The 16492-nt window shown below is 43.4% G+C and overlaps 1 protein-coding gene across 15 annotated transcripts in view; it reads right to left on the reverse strand.

The window, feature by feature from the left end:
* LOC106810456 (papilin-like) overlaps window positions 1–15664 on the reverse strand; it is a 126471-nt gene extending 110807 nt beyond the window's left edge. For 12 of the 15 annotated variants that reach the window (XM_014813834.1, XM_014813833.1, XM_014813831.1 and 9 more), the window contains exons 1-2: window positions 15438–15663; window positions 8719–8791 (exon numbers count right to left, since the gene is read on the reverse strand). In XM_014813834.1, the coding sequence (XP_014669320.1) occupies window positions 8719–8784 (66 nt within the window). In that variant the 5' untranslated portion in view covers window positions 8785–8791; window positions 15438–15663. Of the gene's footprint in view, window positions 1–8718; window positions 8792–15437 lie in introns of all 15 variants that reach the window. The other 3 variants (XM_014813819.1, XM_014813821.1, XM_014813820.1) reach the window with 1 other exon arrangement.
* Between the last annotated feature and the right edge of the window lie 828 nt (window positions 15665–16492).

Genomic DNA, 16492 nt, shown 5'->3' on the forward strand with positions numbered 1-16492 from the left:
CGTTATTACGTGGGATAACCGCGTGGCCGGTATTATACGAACATTGCTTAATTAGATTTTTTTCTGTTACAGTGGTTTATATAGGTGGGTTCTCGAATACCGTATTGTCCATATTTTGATGACTTCTACTCGCTTCTTTTTTTCTAGTATAAAGGTGTATGCATTCACACTATCTGACTGATGTTCAATGGATTAACGCGAAAGTCTTGATTATACCAGAAAAGGAATGCATAATGTGCCGAAATCGCAACCTAGGATTTCTCAAGTTGTGTTGCCTGATGCTTACATGAAGTTTGTATTATTTTCAGGTGTGTCTTACGTTTATACACAAATCTTTGGAAATGCAGAAATAAATTTGTATTCAGAATTGTGAAGGGTATGGGCTTACAACGAAGGATGGCTCAGGAAGTCACACATCGCTGTTCGCTGTACTACGGAGAACGGGAGTGGCGCAACTAGCTCGTTTGGGTGGACATAGTCTAGGCTGCACTTTGGAAATGATCAGATAATTCCCAAATAAGTTGATTGAGATGCTGCATATTTTTGTTTAAGCGATTCGGCGTTGGTACTTTTATAAAAAAAATTGAAACGTTTACTGAACTTGATGATACTAGTAACAGGGACGTCTTAATTATTAGGAGACAGATGGCCGACTTTTAATACTATTTGCTGGGAATTAGATTGCCTTACTAATTTGCTGGAACATGATGCTATTTGCTGTTAAATATCTTGTTGGTTAGAATTAAAGACGACCGTATCATTTCGGATTTTCCGAAGAAATGTAATATAATCGCCGGATGTAGATAGTAAATATAAAATGGAGGTCATCAATATTATTCATTTATATTATTCTCAATGGAGGAAATTCAACTCAATTAAGAATCAAGCGTTGTTGTAGCATTCATTTTATTTGGCTATAAAACTATTAAAAAGGCACATGGTTAAGTTCAGACTGTTGTTATATTTTTAATCTTGAAGTTATTATATAATACCACTTGGTGGATGGCTACGATAGGACACACATGGCGTGCGTGGCACATATATTCAGTTTGAAAACAAGGCGCCGTCAACCCCGTGTAGTGCATACACAAGGGAAAAGAAAATGCCACGGAATTTAAACGAAAAAAATGAAACCTATACATCCTGCAAACAGTGAATTTTCGAACTTGACGCGGGCGGTCTGGTTGAACGATGATCTCTTGTATTTTTGATATAAAGTGTTGAGGACCTCGTGAACGGAAAACCACACGGTAGCATTTAAGTAAACATAATATTAACGATATAAATAGTATAAGCATGGTTTTTTAGATTTATGTTAAAAAAAATGTATAGTATGGTTGACAAACCACACGAAACCATTAGTTTGCAAGCGGATACGAAGCTAATGTTAGCGAGGTATAGAGCTATAAAGTCCTATAATGCAGTGCAGTGCTAGATTGGTAGGAACGTTGAATTGAAATAGATTGGCCCAGTAGTCTGTACTTGAGACGGAGAGAAACTGCATATGTGTTACTGGGCAACAACTTAATGCAGGCAATATTTAATTTTTTATTCAGACATATATCTGGAGAAGTCAAAAATCTATTGCGACATGTAATTTAAGTGAGCGAAGACAGAGATAAAACGTGGGTAGTGTTTTTTGACGATAGACTAACGTGGGCTAGAACGTGCCGGAGATCGGATTGCCCGGCGCGTTTTTCTTCGGTGGCTTGGTGAAATGTTCGTTAAAGAAGTCGTGCTATTTAGTATGGTTAACTCAAGTTTGTAAGCTAGTTGAGTTTTGATGATGCTACTTTGAGGTGACTTTGAAAGTATAAGTAGATCTTCCGGTTATAGGTAAATGTACAATTATTAGTAGGGAAAAGATACTGAATCTCTGAAAGTTTTGATGGGTGTTTCTAGTCGACGTTTGTGGCTGACTTCAGGAACGTGCTTTTGAGTCGTTGTCACGTTAATTCAGTTCGAGATCATAAATGACCATTTAAGTTAACCGAATCCTTAACTTGTTGGCTTTTACAATAGGTACACGCTCCTCACCCCGCCTCAGGTGTGTGGGACAAAAGGCTGCCCAGGTGTCACTGCAGTTCTAAAGGAAAGGAATACCACAACAGGATGAACAATTGCCCGCGCCAGCGAAAATGATGACGGTTCATTTTTCAACCAATTATATACTAAAAGCAGATTAGACAGCAATGTAGAAGTAGACGTGTATACACTAATCTACACGGCACGCTGGTCCAGTGCACACTTTGGAGTATGGTACGTGGTTCAATATGGTCTACTCAGCATGCACCATTCACCTGAGTAATTGAATTCACTATTGGTGGCTGGAATCGTCTCAGGTGCAGGGGGAGATAAATGGCGAAAAACTGTGTTAACTTACGCATTTAAAAATCCAACATTTGCTCCGTGTCGTGTCTGTAGCCACCGCCAGGGCATGACGCGAAGGTTTGGAGGCCCATGAGTGGCCGATAAAAATGTGTGCAGCAATATGTGGTTGTATCACTATTTATACGAGCTCTGTCTGTTTAGGGGAATTCGTAAGATCCTATAAAAAACCAATGAAGTACTTGCATGTTCAGTTTTTTCTTTTATCATATTGAAGGCGAAGTGAACCGATCAATAAGTTATTCTTTCTCTACTGCCTAGCTAAATAGGAACTTTCATAAAGGTTTGTGGCAAGGTTATTTACTTCACACTGCCATCTACTTATACTAACTGGCAACATCGTTTGATGCAAAAGACATCGCATCAGGAGAATCTCGGTCTCAAACTGAATTTCCTCCTTACACATATCATCTTCTTCCTCTATATCTGTTTATCCTTCCTATCTTATTTCTTCCTTCAGTCTTCCTTATTCATCCCCTGCCACATATCGTTTCTTACAAGCATTGACGTAGGCTCTCAAATTGTTTTAATTCCTAACACAATAGCTCCAAATCCACTATCGTCTTCTACAAATAAATAAAAATGACATAATAACTTAACTACTCCAAATATAACCCCATCGCTCACTCTCTTTATGTATTAAACTCTTTCCTACACACAACGCCGCGGAAGCACGGCAACATACACGCACACACGGCAAGACTAACGGCTCGCACCTACAATCACCTCATAAATCACAGGAAAGAACGAAAAATCAGTTACAAAAAAAACAAAAAAAAACAGGTACGAATTAAGTTACTAACATCTAAATAACACAAAAAAAAAAAAAGAAAACGGGTGTGATCAAATAACATTCAAATAACTTCATATCACAGAACCACAACCAAACCATCAAAAGATAGTCTAGAATGAACTCAATACACATCAATAACCTTCTACACATATCTCAATCTAATGCTCTCATCTGCATAATCATCTCCACATAAAGCTCAAATACCATCATCAATACTAATCATCTACCTACTCTACCACTAACATACTCAGACCTACACATTCATCTCTCTTAACATCACCGCTACTTCACCTCTACTCCTACTTCCTCTCTCCCTACTCCCAGCACGTAAATTTTCTCCTCATCGTCACAGCACTCATCTCACCTTCTAAACACCTCACACTCTAATGCATCTCTCTCTAAGCACGCTCTCACCCATACCTCTCCCTCATCTCTTAACCATCAACTCTCTCATCATCTCCTCTCTTCCCTCTTCACTCGTCTCCTATCTCGTACATCTCTCGCTCTCTTACATGCGATCTCTCTATCTCTCATATACTCTCCTCCTCTCGTCCTCTCTCTCTCTTCTCGCCTTCTATCTCTCCCTCGCGCATCTCGCGCGCGATTACACTTCTCCGTCCTTCATGATGCTCTTTCTTGCAATTCTTCTCTCTTCGGCTTGTTTCTCGTTCCATTCCTCAGCTACTCCGTTCTACATTCCTCCTCTTCTCTGCTCCCCACACCACACACACAGCACGCCAACGCACGACCCGCACGCGGCGCCCACACACACACGACACATACTCACACATCCACACACACAACACACATACCACACCACATGCACAAAATGCACAGCACTGGCACCAACCATGCACAGCTATGCAACACAGTACACCCGCACGCAGGCCACAACAACGCAGCGCCCACACAGCCAACCACACACCCGCACGCCGCGCCACGCCACGGCACGCCCGCACCGCACGCCGCGCCCGCCCACGCAACCACACACTCGTATCAGTCGCAGCATTCACACCACACACTGGCCTCCCCGCTCGGAGCCCCCCGCCGCCGGTGCAGGTACGCGGCGCGCCGCATACACTCTCTGTACACCGTATATACCTATATACTCACCCTATATCTACCATATATATATACTTATACTCATACAACTTACCCTTCCTATACCCCCACTATCACTACAGCGAACTGCAACGAAAGATGGATTTTGGTATCGCCCTTCCAAATTCAATGATTCTTCAGCAACTGCGTCGACTTCTTAACAGACCTCATTTTAAGTACCAGCCTTATGGATTGTACTGTGATGTGTTCAACCTGACCCCGCCCCCGCGGCGCCCCCGCGCCCCCAGCTGTAAACTTCAAAATCCTAGGAAATAACCCCCTGCCAGCTACCTCAAGTACCTATAGCACCTCTCCACTCCACATCATAACCAAACTTCAGCTTATGCCGAACTCTATTATTATTCATTCTCCTGCTCGAGAGTTATGCTACCTAAACGATGGTTAAGATGTCGGTTTGCCGTTTCCGGCGCAACTGCAAGTCGTGCGACTACCGCCACCCAGCGATCACAGGAACAGCGCTCGTGACCTACGTCCTTGACCCTATCTGTACTGATGCAGTCGAAGTAATTAAGGTCCTTATGCGCCAATTACGATAACCTGTCAGGCAATTGCCCGCTACACCGCCGCTTTCTGCTCACCACCGCTTTTACACCATTCTCTAATCGCAGCCTGGCACCGTCGCGGCCACCTGTACCATCGGTGCAACGATACATGTGCACATACCAACCCTCGTCCTCTCGCCGCAGTCATCGTGGCGACTGCCACACGGCTTTGTTCTTCCCGAGCCCGCCGCCCAGTCCGCCGCTACACGCGGTACAACGATCATGAAGAGCCTGTCGCCAGCACATTGCTGCGAGCAAACACTCTTCGCGAAAACTTTAAATCCCAGAAGCATCCGGTTTATTTCCCACTCCTACGGCCGCGGACATTAGTTGTGGCATAGACCCAGACCACCACAGGCTTTGTGCATAGCACAAGCGGAGGCCGGCCGCCGGTTTTCTTCGCACGCCATTGCCGCCGCGCCAGTACTCCGCACACACGTGGGGCCAGGCGGCATTCTCCGTGACTCCAATCCTAGAACGCAAGCCCTGCCCTTGTAGTAAGAAGTATGGATCTGTAGTCCACAACAACTACCTCGCATCCACTCTCACCAGTGTCCGCCGGTGAAATCAAAACATAGGTCCGAGACCTGGAAGCAGAGCTCTCCATCCGTCGCTCGCTAACTAAACTTGGCTTCAGCACGACTACGAAATGCGCACTATAGCCGCCTGCAACGTTCCACGCGAAAACCGAGCCAAACACTGGTGCGCGCCGCTGACGCCAGAATGGGAATAGCCGCTGGAGAAGTAAACAAATAAGCCCGTGGTTAGTGTTCCACGATGGTTTTTATTCGAGATGATTGAGAATCAGTCACCCGCTCCATCCAGTTTCCCTAGACAATGTCTTGATCTCTTATGGGAACAATCGTGGGCCCAGCTCGCGGTATACGCAATGCCCCCCATGTGAGAGAGCTTACCGCCAGTCGCCCGGCATCAATCGCTATATGTAGCCTGAGCTGTTAGACCAAATTATCATCATAACTGCGTATATTTTACTCTAATTCTTTGTTTCTCTCATACTCCATCCTGCTACCATCTGTAGTCGCGAGTTTTTAATGAAACTGTGTTTTTCCCCATCGGGTGGTGGTGTGGTGTGTGGGCTCGCCTGCTTCTCGGCGACACGCTGTATTCTGATGTTTTCTTACATGATATTTGATCGGCTTATCTCTAGGAAGTATATTTATGCTTTGTTTAACTCAAGAGTCTGTTAATCTTAGCTCCCTAATTTTACCTGATTCAGTTCTTCTGCTGTTGTTGTATCTGTTGTTGTGTTATTATGTAGTGGCTCGTCTAGTGTCTTGTTTATTAATTGCTCTGCTGGGGATTTGACGGCTGTCCACTCATATCGGTCTCTTGCTTCGTCTCATGGTAGTGTGTGTTGCGGCGACTTATCCAATTCCCGCCTAGTGATTGTTAGCACGTTGCTCGATATATATATTCTGTTTATCCGTTCTTTCTTTATTTCTCTTTATACTTCTTTTCTTCTCTCTGTTCTCTCTGTCTCCTGCTTATTTTTGTCTGTGCGTCTCGATCTAGCCGTATTATTTTTTTCCTCTCTGTAGTTGGTAGTCTCTCTTCTATTTTGTCGATCTGTGTGTCCTCTCTTATTTGTCTCTCTCGCCTCATCTCTTGTTGTCCACCTCCCTTTGTCTCATCGAGCTTCCTTCTGCCACTCTCTTAATACACTTTCCTTGTTTTCATGTGGGAGTGTGTGTGTTTATGTGATGACATGTCTCTTCTAGTTAGGTTGTGTAGCTCACATCGGTCCTACAGTTTTTTTTATGTATTTATTCTCGAATGTTGTTTTTTGTTTTTATTCTGTTTTTCTTGGTTTTCTTTTCTATTTTTCCATCTTCACTTTCTTTATTCTGTGCTGCTATTTTCTTTTTTTTCTCTTTTTTTTGCGTTATTTTGCTTCTTGTTCTGTTTCATCTCTTCGTTAGGTGCTTTTCCATTCTTTGGTCATCCTTTGTATTTTTGTCTTGTGCTATCAACTGGTCTCGTGCCTGCGTAATACAGTCTCCGTGGCGCGGGGTGTGGTGTGTGTAATTAGTTTCAGATGTGAGTGAGGTGTGTCTACATGCAAGTGGCAGTGTCAAACTGGCGTTTCGTATAGTCTTTGCAGTTAGCATGTTAGTTGTTCTGGCTGAACACGATGCGGTCGTGAGGTTTCAGTGACCTTTCTAGTTTAAGGCTATTGCTTCGTGTTGGATTTTGCAAGTTTCTGGACGAATTAGGGAATACTGCTTGTGGCAATTAACCACCTATATGCTTTTATGTATCGGATTGTTTCTCACTAAAATATCAATCTCAGAAAATATGGATTTACATCACTAGGAGTACGAAGATAATGTTTTGGTGGAGGCAAAGTTGTAAACAAGATTAAGTTGCTGTAACTATTGCATATGTATAGGCTAGCAGGGTCTATGCATGTCTCTCTGGGTAACTGTCGGACGTACCTGCGTGGTCCGGTTATACTGGAACGTTACCTGCGTTAACTATCTAAAGGGCCGTACCACACACATTGCGAACATTTTGCATCAAAACAGTTTATCAGTGCAATGTTCCATGAAATGGTTTGGCAATGTGCGCGTGGGAAAAAAGTTGCGACACTTTAGTTTCCGACAATGTTGCTGAAATCGGAAATCGTTGATATCTCGAACATTTGATTCGTCGAATGTTCTATCAATGTGCGCTGAATGCGCCTAGAACAAGTTTAGTGAAAATTTGTAAAGTAGTAACAATAGCAGCACGATATGTGGGTCAACATGATTTTTGTGCCAATCATGCGCGATCACGTGACTCTTTACAACATAAGCTACTAAGACGGCACCACGAGGTTGTTCGCTGCCAAAGCTGTTCCGGCAATGTCGCGCTCAGCAATTTGTTTACCCGCACATTTGCCCAGACAAAACATTTGTTCAGTGAAAATGTTCGGCAATGTGCGCCAGGCTTAATATTGCGGTTTAATTAGGTTAATAGACCGTACCACGCCTACTTCCACATAACGAGTCTTAGGAGTGCCTACGCCTACGCTACTCCTACACTAACCATATGAGATAGTTATCAGGTATACGTTCGCGTATACGCGCCGGTACCAGGGATCACGTTCTGGCGAGTACCCAGGGTACGTTCCGGCAGTACCCAGGGTACGTTCCGGCAGTACCCAGGGAGACATAGACCCTATTACTATTAGCCATATTATAGCACCGCCAAACACTAGCACCAAGTTCCCATCTCGCTTAACACTACGTGGCGAGAGGTACCTCCGCCGTGTAACAGTCGGAGAGCCTGGTCGGTTTACGCCAAACACTAGCTATCGTGTTTATTACCGGGGGATTATGGTGTGGTGTCATTATATTTTAGCTAATTTATAGTGCAATTCGCTTGAAGTTATTTTAAGTTGAAGTTGAAGTTATGAAGTTATTAATTCGCTTGAAGTATATAGCCTAGATATACATTACAAGTTAGACAAATACACTACCAACGTTAGGGACGTTTGTTCATACATAGTAACATGTATAAAAAACAAGGTTTCACACGGTCTAGACTTGTCTAGGCTTCCGGCTTGATCACGCACGGGCTGAACATAAATACCAGCTGTATCTCTAACTACCACCAGGATCACGAGAAACCAGATGTCGGCAACACCCCACAATGTGAATCACCTAGCCTAAAATATGATCCCACTATATCAATCGATTTCTTACTTGCCTGTGCAACATGATTAACGATGCTAGATAGCACATTTATTTCGAAGTAAGTACAGCAGTGCAACAAGAAAATATGGCAGAAACTAATCGCAGTGGCCAGAAAAAGTTGACAAGAACGGGCAGCTTAACAATCGGTAAGGTAGAACTAGACTAAAATACCTACCTGGGATGACAGTACTAGATGCAGAGAGATTAGCAACTCTATCGTTACTGCCAGCCGCAGTATCATGTTGATTCTGTAAAAACAAGAAATAAAATTAGACTTATCTTTCTGCATATATGCTTTAATTGGTCTTCAATGACTCTTCATAGACCTTAATGAATGCGTTAATTGTGCAACTTTATGTTAGAAATATATAAACACAAACATAAATCACGTAGCCCTGCTGTATAAAAGTCCCCTTCAATAATTCATATTCGATGATTCCGCAGTCACTAATTAGTGTAAGCATGGGCAATGATTCATTCCACACTAAAAACACACGCAAAAATAAAAATACAAGCATATGAAATGCTTACATGTATGCATTCTATACATGTCATTCTATATATAATACATGAACCATGCAATAACTGCACGATTGTATCTTTTGCCAAATAATATCCAGGAAAACTGCATTTTCTAATTGTTGATCGCAACCATGACTATATGGTAACAATTGAATTAGCTGAAAAAAAGAAAACTTCAAAAAAAAGAACAACAACAAGTATCCTTGACTTGTACACAATTTGAAACAAAATTCCGACTCTAAAATTAACTAGGAAGAAATCCTGATTACTACACTTGTCCCTGTAAAAAAAAATGTTATCTGCTTTCAAAAAAACAACAACACTTAAAATTCCTCAAGCATTCTTTGACATTTTTTCCTTGCCATATGCACATACATGCTGGAAGTTATTTTTACTCCCTTATTAGATGGCTCTAACCAAATGTTTCAGTATTTGAAAGTGCCTTCCTTTTTAAATCGTATAATTGAAAACCTGCCAAATGCTCATGATTTGGATCTGCATCAAAATGTCATAAGGTTTTGTTTCGTGTGTTATGAGCTGTGCACGGTACTCAGCATCGTATCGGTATTCAGTGGCGCTCAATTTCATATCTATTTGGGTTTACCATGTGATTTGTTACAAACTAGAAAGGGCAGTTGTCGCCAACTACCTGTATCCCCCGTGTTCTCCCCAAGATGTGTAAGTATACGAAGTTTGGTCGCGCTAGGTCAATTAGGGGCCAAGTTATAAAGCGAAAGGGAAATGTGATCAAGGTCAAGGTAAAGGTCAAATAAAGGTTGCAGTGACCTGGTTTCGGTACGCGACACACTTTCTCCCCAAGATGTGTAAGTATACCAAGTTTGGTAGCGCTAGGTCAATTAGCGGCCGAGTTATAGAGCGGAAGGGAAATATAATCAAGGTCAAGGTAAAGGTCAAATAAAGGCTGCGGGTACCTGGTTTTGGTTAGCGGCTAGGTCAATTAGGGGCTGAGTTATAGAGCGGAAGAGAAATATAATCAAGGTCAAGGTAAGGTCATAAATAAAGGTGTAGTGACCTGGTTTTGGTAGCGCTAGCAATGGGCCAAGTTAGAGAGCGGAAGGGGATATGATCAGGCAAGGTCGTTCATACCTCTGCCACGCTCCCAGATGTGTAAGTATACCAAGTTTGGTAGCGCTAGGTCAATTAGGAATCGAGTTTATAGAGCGGAAGGGAAATTCTCTGCGGCGGACCAAGCGGTGGCGGCTGGGGAGACATGAAACCATAGTACTCACCGCCGACTTTCGTTGGGGGATACAATGAGTTCAGACTAGTTACTCGGGGAGGGGGGAGTGTCCTCAACTCTGTCTTCTAGATGCTGTCGTTAGTCATATTGTATTACATAGATTGCTTATCCTCCTGTCAAAGCTCTTACAAGCATTCGATCAGCACCACTTCAAAGGCGTCATTTACATGCAGCTTCCGGGTAACTACACTCGTGTTTAGAAGTGCCGTAAAAAATAACAACCCACAAGCTCCTCTAAAAACAGAAGTACAACGTAAGGGCACTACAGGTCAGCGCAGAGGCGTCAGTCATATGCTATAGCAGCTGGCCCATAGCAGCTGATAAAGATCGGCACGCGCGAAGACTAGCGTATTCTCAGCACGGCCTTTTTTCTACCCGTGCAAGTTATTTTTCTTTCACGAAAAAATAATCCACTGCTCAGTAAGTGTAGATCATCTTGACATTCTCGCAGTTAAACCTACAAACAAATGCAAATGAAACCACATAGTAGTATTAGTACGTAGAGACAGGACAGGCAGGTTATTACAAGGTTTTTGTATTTTATATCGTATCTATAATTGTTATACACGTATATAATGTACTTCTGGTGCTATGTATACTGGATGGCTGATGTTATTACACAAACTTAAAGAATCCCCTTCCTCTCTCCCCTATCTCCCCACAGTGTACTCCTCCCCTCCCCCTCCTCTACCTCCCTACTCCTCCCTCCACCACTTCTCCCCCTCCTCTACCTCTCCGCCTCTCCCACCATCCTCTACTCCCTCTCCTCCATCACCTCCTCCACCACCTTCCCCCCTCCTCTACCTCCTCCGCATTCTCCACCATCCTCTACCTACTCCCTCTCCCTCCATCACTTCTACCCCTCCTCTACCTCCTCCGCCTTCTCCCACCATCCTCTACCTACTCCCTCTTCTACCTTCTCCCTCTCCTCTACCTCCTCCTCCACCACCTTCTCCCCCTACTCTACCTCTCCCCCCTTCTCCCACCATCCTCTACCTATCCCTCTTCTACCTTCCTCCACCTTGTCCACCATCCGCTTACCTCCTCCCTCTTCTACCTTCTCCACCTCCTCCCTCTTCTACCTTCTCCCCCTCCTCCCTCTTCTACCTTCTCTCCCTCATCTACCTCTCTCTCCCTACTCCCCACCTCCCCTCCTCTCCTCTACCTCCTCCCCCCCCACCTTCTAACCCTCTTCCTCGACCACCTTCCTACCCTCCTCCTCGACCTCCTTCCTATACCACCTCCCCCTTTTCTACCGCCTCCCTTTTTCTCCCCCTCCTCCTCCTCCACTCACCGTTTCCTCGCCCTCTACCACTCTACTCCTTCCCTTCTCCCCCTCCTCCTCCCCCCACTACATTATCCCTCGTCCTCTACTCCTCCCCTTCTCCCCCTCCTCCTCCACTACCACTTCCTCTTGAACCTTAATTCGAATGTCATATATTTGACAGCAGGGTTGGCAGCAATATATCAAGAGCACATAATAGAGAGTTATTCTCTATTATCTACTCCTGGCGTATATATATACATGTGTGTATATACATCACTCTCAAAAGAACAGTAGGTTTTAACGCACCCATAGCCACACAGGTACATGGAACGTTTTAACAATAAAATGATGGTAAATAAACAAGAAATGTATTTACTACCTAACTCTTAATGTTTCTCTACTTTCTTTTGCCTATTATTACTGATAATTTTCCTGTTTATTATTGCTGAAATTTCCGTTCAAATGCTCGACTGCAACACACAACACAAGCCGCACGCAGAATAAAAAAATTCGAGTAAAACGAGAGTAGAAAAACATTAAGCTTTGGTAGTAAATACATTTCGCGTTTACCTACTAACCATCATTTTATTATTGAAACGTTTCCACGTGCCTGTGCACATAGCACCCAAATAAAATACATTTCAGCATATTTTTCAGACATGTGGCAATTTACCATGTTACGACGGTATCTGGTTACATTTAACCCAGGCTGCGCAAGCAGCAAGTTATAATACAGCATGCGGTATGCTTCGTCATCATTCACTATACGCACGTTATCTAAAAGCATAGTTTACTTTTTATTGGGGGTGGAAGATGGTCTGCAGTGTATGTATTTAGTACAGCAACGAAATCTACAGGATATATCCACTGAGTTATATATATTTTCGAGGTCAGCAACTCTGGATTCATCCACAAACCACACCGCGCTCTTATCAACCGATGGCTCCACAGGCACTTGGAACGTCTCAATTAAATAATAAAAAGGTAAATAAACACGAAATGTATTTCTACCAAAGTGTAATGTTTTCTACTCTATTTCGCCTAGATAATCACCTGTAAATGCCGGTCAAATGCTCATTGCAACACACAAGTACACCGCACGCTATCTGCTGCACAGCTGACACATAAATGTATAGTTTATAATAATAATAATAAAATAATAATAAAATAATAGACTATATATTTATGTCAGCTAGTGTGTGGCGGCGGCCAGCGTGTGACAGTGTGTTGCCAGATGAGCATTTGACGGCATTTACAGCAAATTGTCAGCAAAAAATAGGTGAAAGAGAGTAAAGAAACATTAAGCACTTTGGTAGTAAATAGATTTCGTATTTATTTAGGCATTATATTTTATTGAAACGCGCCAAGTCGCCACAGCGACAAATACTGAGCTCTATCGCGATCGATAGGGCAGGTTAAACATAATTTGGCCACGTGAAAATAACCAACGGGCACCAATTTTTTTTTAAATTACGTAGTTACCAGCCTGAGACCGAGTAGTTGTTAGCAGAGAGAGAGAGAGAGGGAGCGAGAGAGAGAGAGAGAGAGAGAGAGAAGAGAGAGAGAGAGAGAGAAGAGGGAGCGAGAGGAGAGAGAGAGAGAGAGAGAGAGCGAGAGCGAGAAGCGAGAGAGGAGAGAGACGAGAGAGAGAGAGAGAGAGAGAGAGAGAGAGAGAGAGAGAAGAGAGAGAGAGAGAAGAGAGAGAGAGAGAGAGGAAGAGAGAGAGAGAGAGAGAGAGAGAGAGAGAGAGAGAGAGAGAGAGAGAGAGAGAGAGAGAGAGAAGAGAGAGAGAGAGAGAGAGAGCAGAGAGAGAGAGAGAGAGAGAGAGAGAGACGGAGAGAGTGGGAGAGAGACGAGAGTATGAGAAGACGAGAGAGAAGAGGAGAGAGAGAAGAGAAGAGCGAGAAGGAGAGAGAGAGGAAGCGAAAGAAGAGAGAGAGAAAGAAGTAGTGAGAGAGAGAGACGCAGAGGAGAGAGAGAGAGAGAGAGAGAGAGAGAGAGAGCAAGAGAGAGAGAGAAGAGTGTGTGACAGACGAGGAAGGAGAGCACAGAGAGAGAGAGAGACAGAGAGAGAGGAGGAGGAGAAGGAAAGAAGACTGGTTTTTATAGCAGGATTATTCTAATCTACTATCACATAGTAGTCATTCTCTGTCAAAACTATTAAAAAAAACACGATGTCATTTGATCTCCAAGATACATTTATGGCCAACTATCACCACAGGAAACGAAAATCTTAGAGAGACTCTAAACAAGCTTCTTCTGTCTGCTGCAACTTTTTTGTTTAAAATTGAGAAGTCAACGGGGAAGTTACGTTCTGGTGTTAGAGCACTGTGAGCATAACCATGTTGAAAAACTCTTAGCAGTGCCAACCGGATCGGAACCAAAGCCATATGAACTTTACACACAAAAAACGTCTAAAAGCGCATGAAGTATCAATTTTAAGTTACAGGATGCCTAGTGCTGCATCTCACTCGGCTAGATTTGTTTGAAGTCGGCTTTTGGACACACAAAGTATCTATGATATGGTATGGCAGCCAGTTAGGGCAAACACTAATATTGCAAGGCAGCGTGAAATTTGATTAGCTGTCTTTGACCACTAGATGTGGCTACCCGCAAATACGTACAAGATGCGTTACAACTGTCCATTCTACCTCTACACACCTATAGAATGGCTTGAATGCTGTGGTATAAATGACAAGTTAGTGCATGTGATTAACAGAAATTCGTGTCTAAAGAAAAACTATCAATTTAGTTTCTGAAAGGCGGGCGGCTATATTTATCTGCACTGGGTTTTTATTTCGAATATCCGTACATGTAATTGGGTACAGACACATAATCAGACGGTCGTCGGGTGCATGTGAAAATAGATTCAATATTTCCAGCACATTCTCACAAGGACAGCAGTAATTGTTAAGTGCGCACTTCTTTAGTAACATATATGCCTAAGTACGCTCTCGCACCAGCATATCTATGCAGGTTGTACAGTAGAGTATAGCCGAACAATACTTTAGCACTCCAATACATACATTACAATCACCGTCACCATAACGATCTAATCTAAGATTCTAATCCTAACTCCATTAGGTATACGCATATGCAGGGGCGTGTACAGGATTTGTACCAGGGGGGGTCTAACCGTAACCCAAACTTGCGAGCACGCGAAGGGGGGGTCTGGGGGGCCCTCCCCCATAAAAAGTTTGAAATTAGACCCCCTTAGATGCGTTTTCTGCGCGAGCAGGGGGGGTCCGGACACCCCCCCCCCTGTACACGCCCCTGATATGGGTCCTAACGTATGCTTGATGCATTACGGACCTTTGGATATAAACAAGAGTCCATAATAGAAAATGAACTCTATTTTCTATTATGCACTCCTGATATGAAGTGGCCTAATACTAATAGTAATATAACCAACTACAGCCACATGTGCTTCTAGTCTAGAAAGCTATATGGTTAACGCTAGCCCTAGTGTTAGTAATAACATCAATAACCGTAACATATCAATAGTCAATACTGACAATAGCCACACAACGCGATACCTAACCTAGCAGAAGCACTATAAGTATAACCTTGCTACCTGATAGCAGTGGCAATAGCACTACCTTAATTAGTACATAACAGTAGTAAAGCTTTGGAGTGACTGATGTGTCTTTTTGAACTATACTACTGAGTGCTAAGTTTCTTTGTTTCAAGTTATCAACTATTTTTCGATGGACCCGTTTGTCACGCCACCTCACACTGTTACAGAGTACATCACAGAATACCATAAATGGGTGCACAGTCAACGAGTACACGTGGGACTACGCCTAACGATCCACGTCCAAAAAACCAATGAACTGCAACTTACACGTCGGTGAGATCCGCTCAGGGATAACTGCCAAGAATTGTCTGGAATAGTTCCCACCTAAGTACTTTCGCCTCAAACGTTTTGTCCTCGCGATTCTCTCTCGCTGTAAACTTTTCTTATATGCACATGAAACACCGTAAAATTGCACGTAAGTAAAATTGTGCTACCGCAAGCAGAGCATCCTTGCATTCGCGAGCGTTCACTCTGCCACAGTGCGAGTGCAGAAGAACATGTGCTAGCACCTCGCTCGCAGCCGGAAGACGGTGAGCTATAGACTGTACCTCCACACGCAACTGCCGCACGCTATCAGTGACTTCAATAGTATTGTGCCCCGTCTAGAAAATTGCGGTCGGCAAGTAGGGTTACCGATGATGTGACGCTACTTGCGTAGTGTAAAGACTCCTAATCGTGCGGGTAATCCGTATAATAACTAGACTGGAAGGTGCAATTCAGCGATTTCCCAATATAGGGAACGGGACGTTACAAATAATACGTGATCTGCACTAGATAGGTTTACCTGCCTAATCGCTTGGGTAATATATCACGATAAGTGTCTATGTGAGCGGACCGGGAAACCGCCACACGCCTTGATTATTGATTACTGATTATGAAATCAGGTCTACTTACAATGTGTGCTAATCAGAAAACGATTAAATGGCCTACTTATTATGCGATATCTGCACAATTAATGTTAGAAAGAGCCCACATTCACACACGCACATTCTCCTACAAAATTTTTAAGGGTAGCATATTTTTCTACATAGTAGGCCTGTAGCGCGCCACACATATTCCTCACAAAGCCTTCTTTGTCTTTCTAGGGTTGATAATAGCTTTCCTGAGGTGCTTTTCTTTTCACACGTGTGTGATATGTACAGCTCATTGACATTTGTGCTGACCAGTAGACGCGGTGGTCAACAACAGCGCACGTCCGCTCCACTCCTGGTGCTAAATGGTTTAGAGGGCTTGCCAATTTGCAAGTATACTATGGGCGACAGCTGACATACGTTTAGAAAGTGCAAGATTGGGTATCTCGCGCGCATAGGATACCCTGATCC

This window comes from Priapulus caudatus, unplaced genomic scaffold (assembly GCF_000485595.1).
Source record: "Priapulus caudatus unplaced genomic scaffold, Priapulus_caudatus-5.0.1 Scaffold442, whole genome shotgun sequence".
Classification (NCBI taxonomy): Eukaryota; Metazoa; Priapulida; class Priapulimorpha; order Priapulimorphida; family Priapulidae; genus Priapulus; species Priapulus caudatus.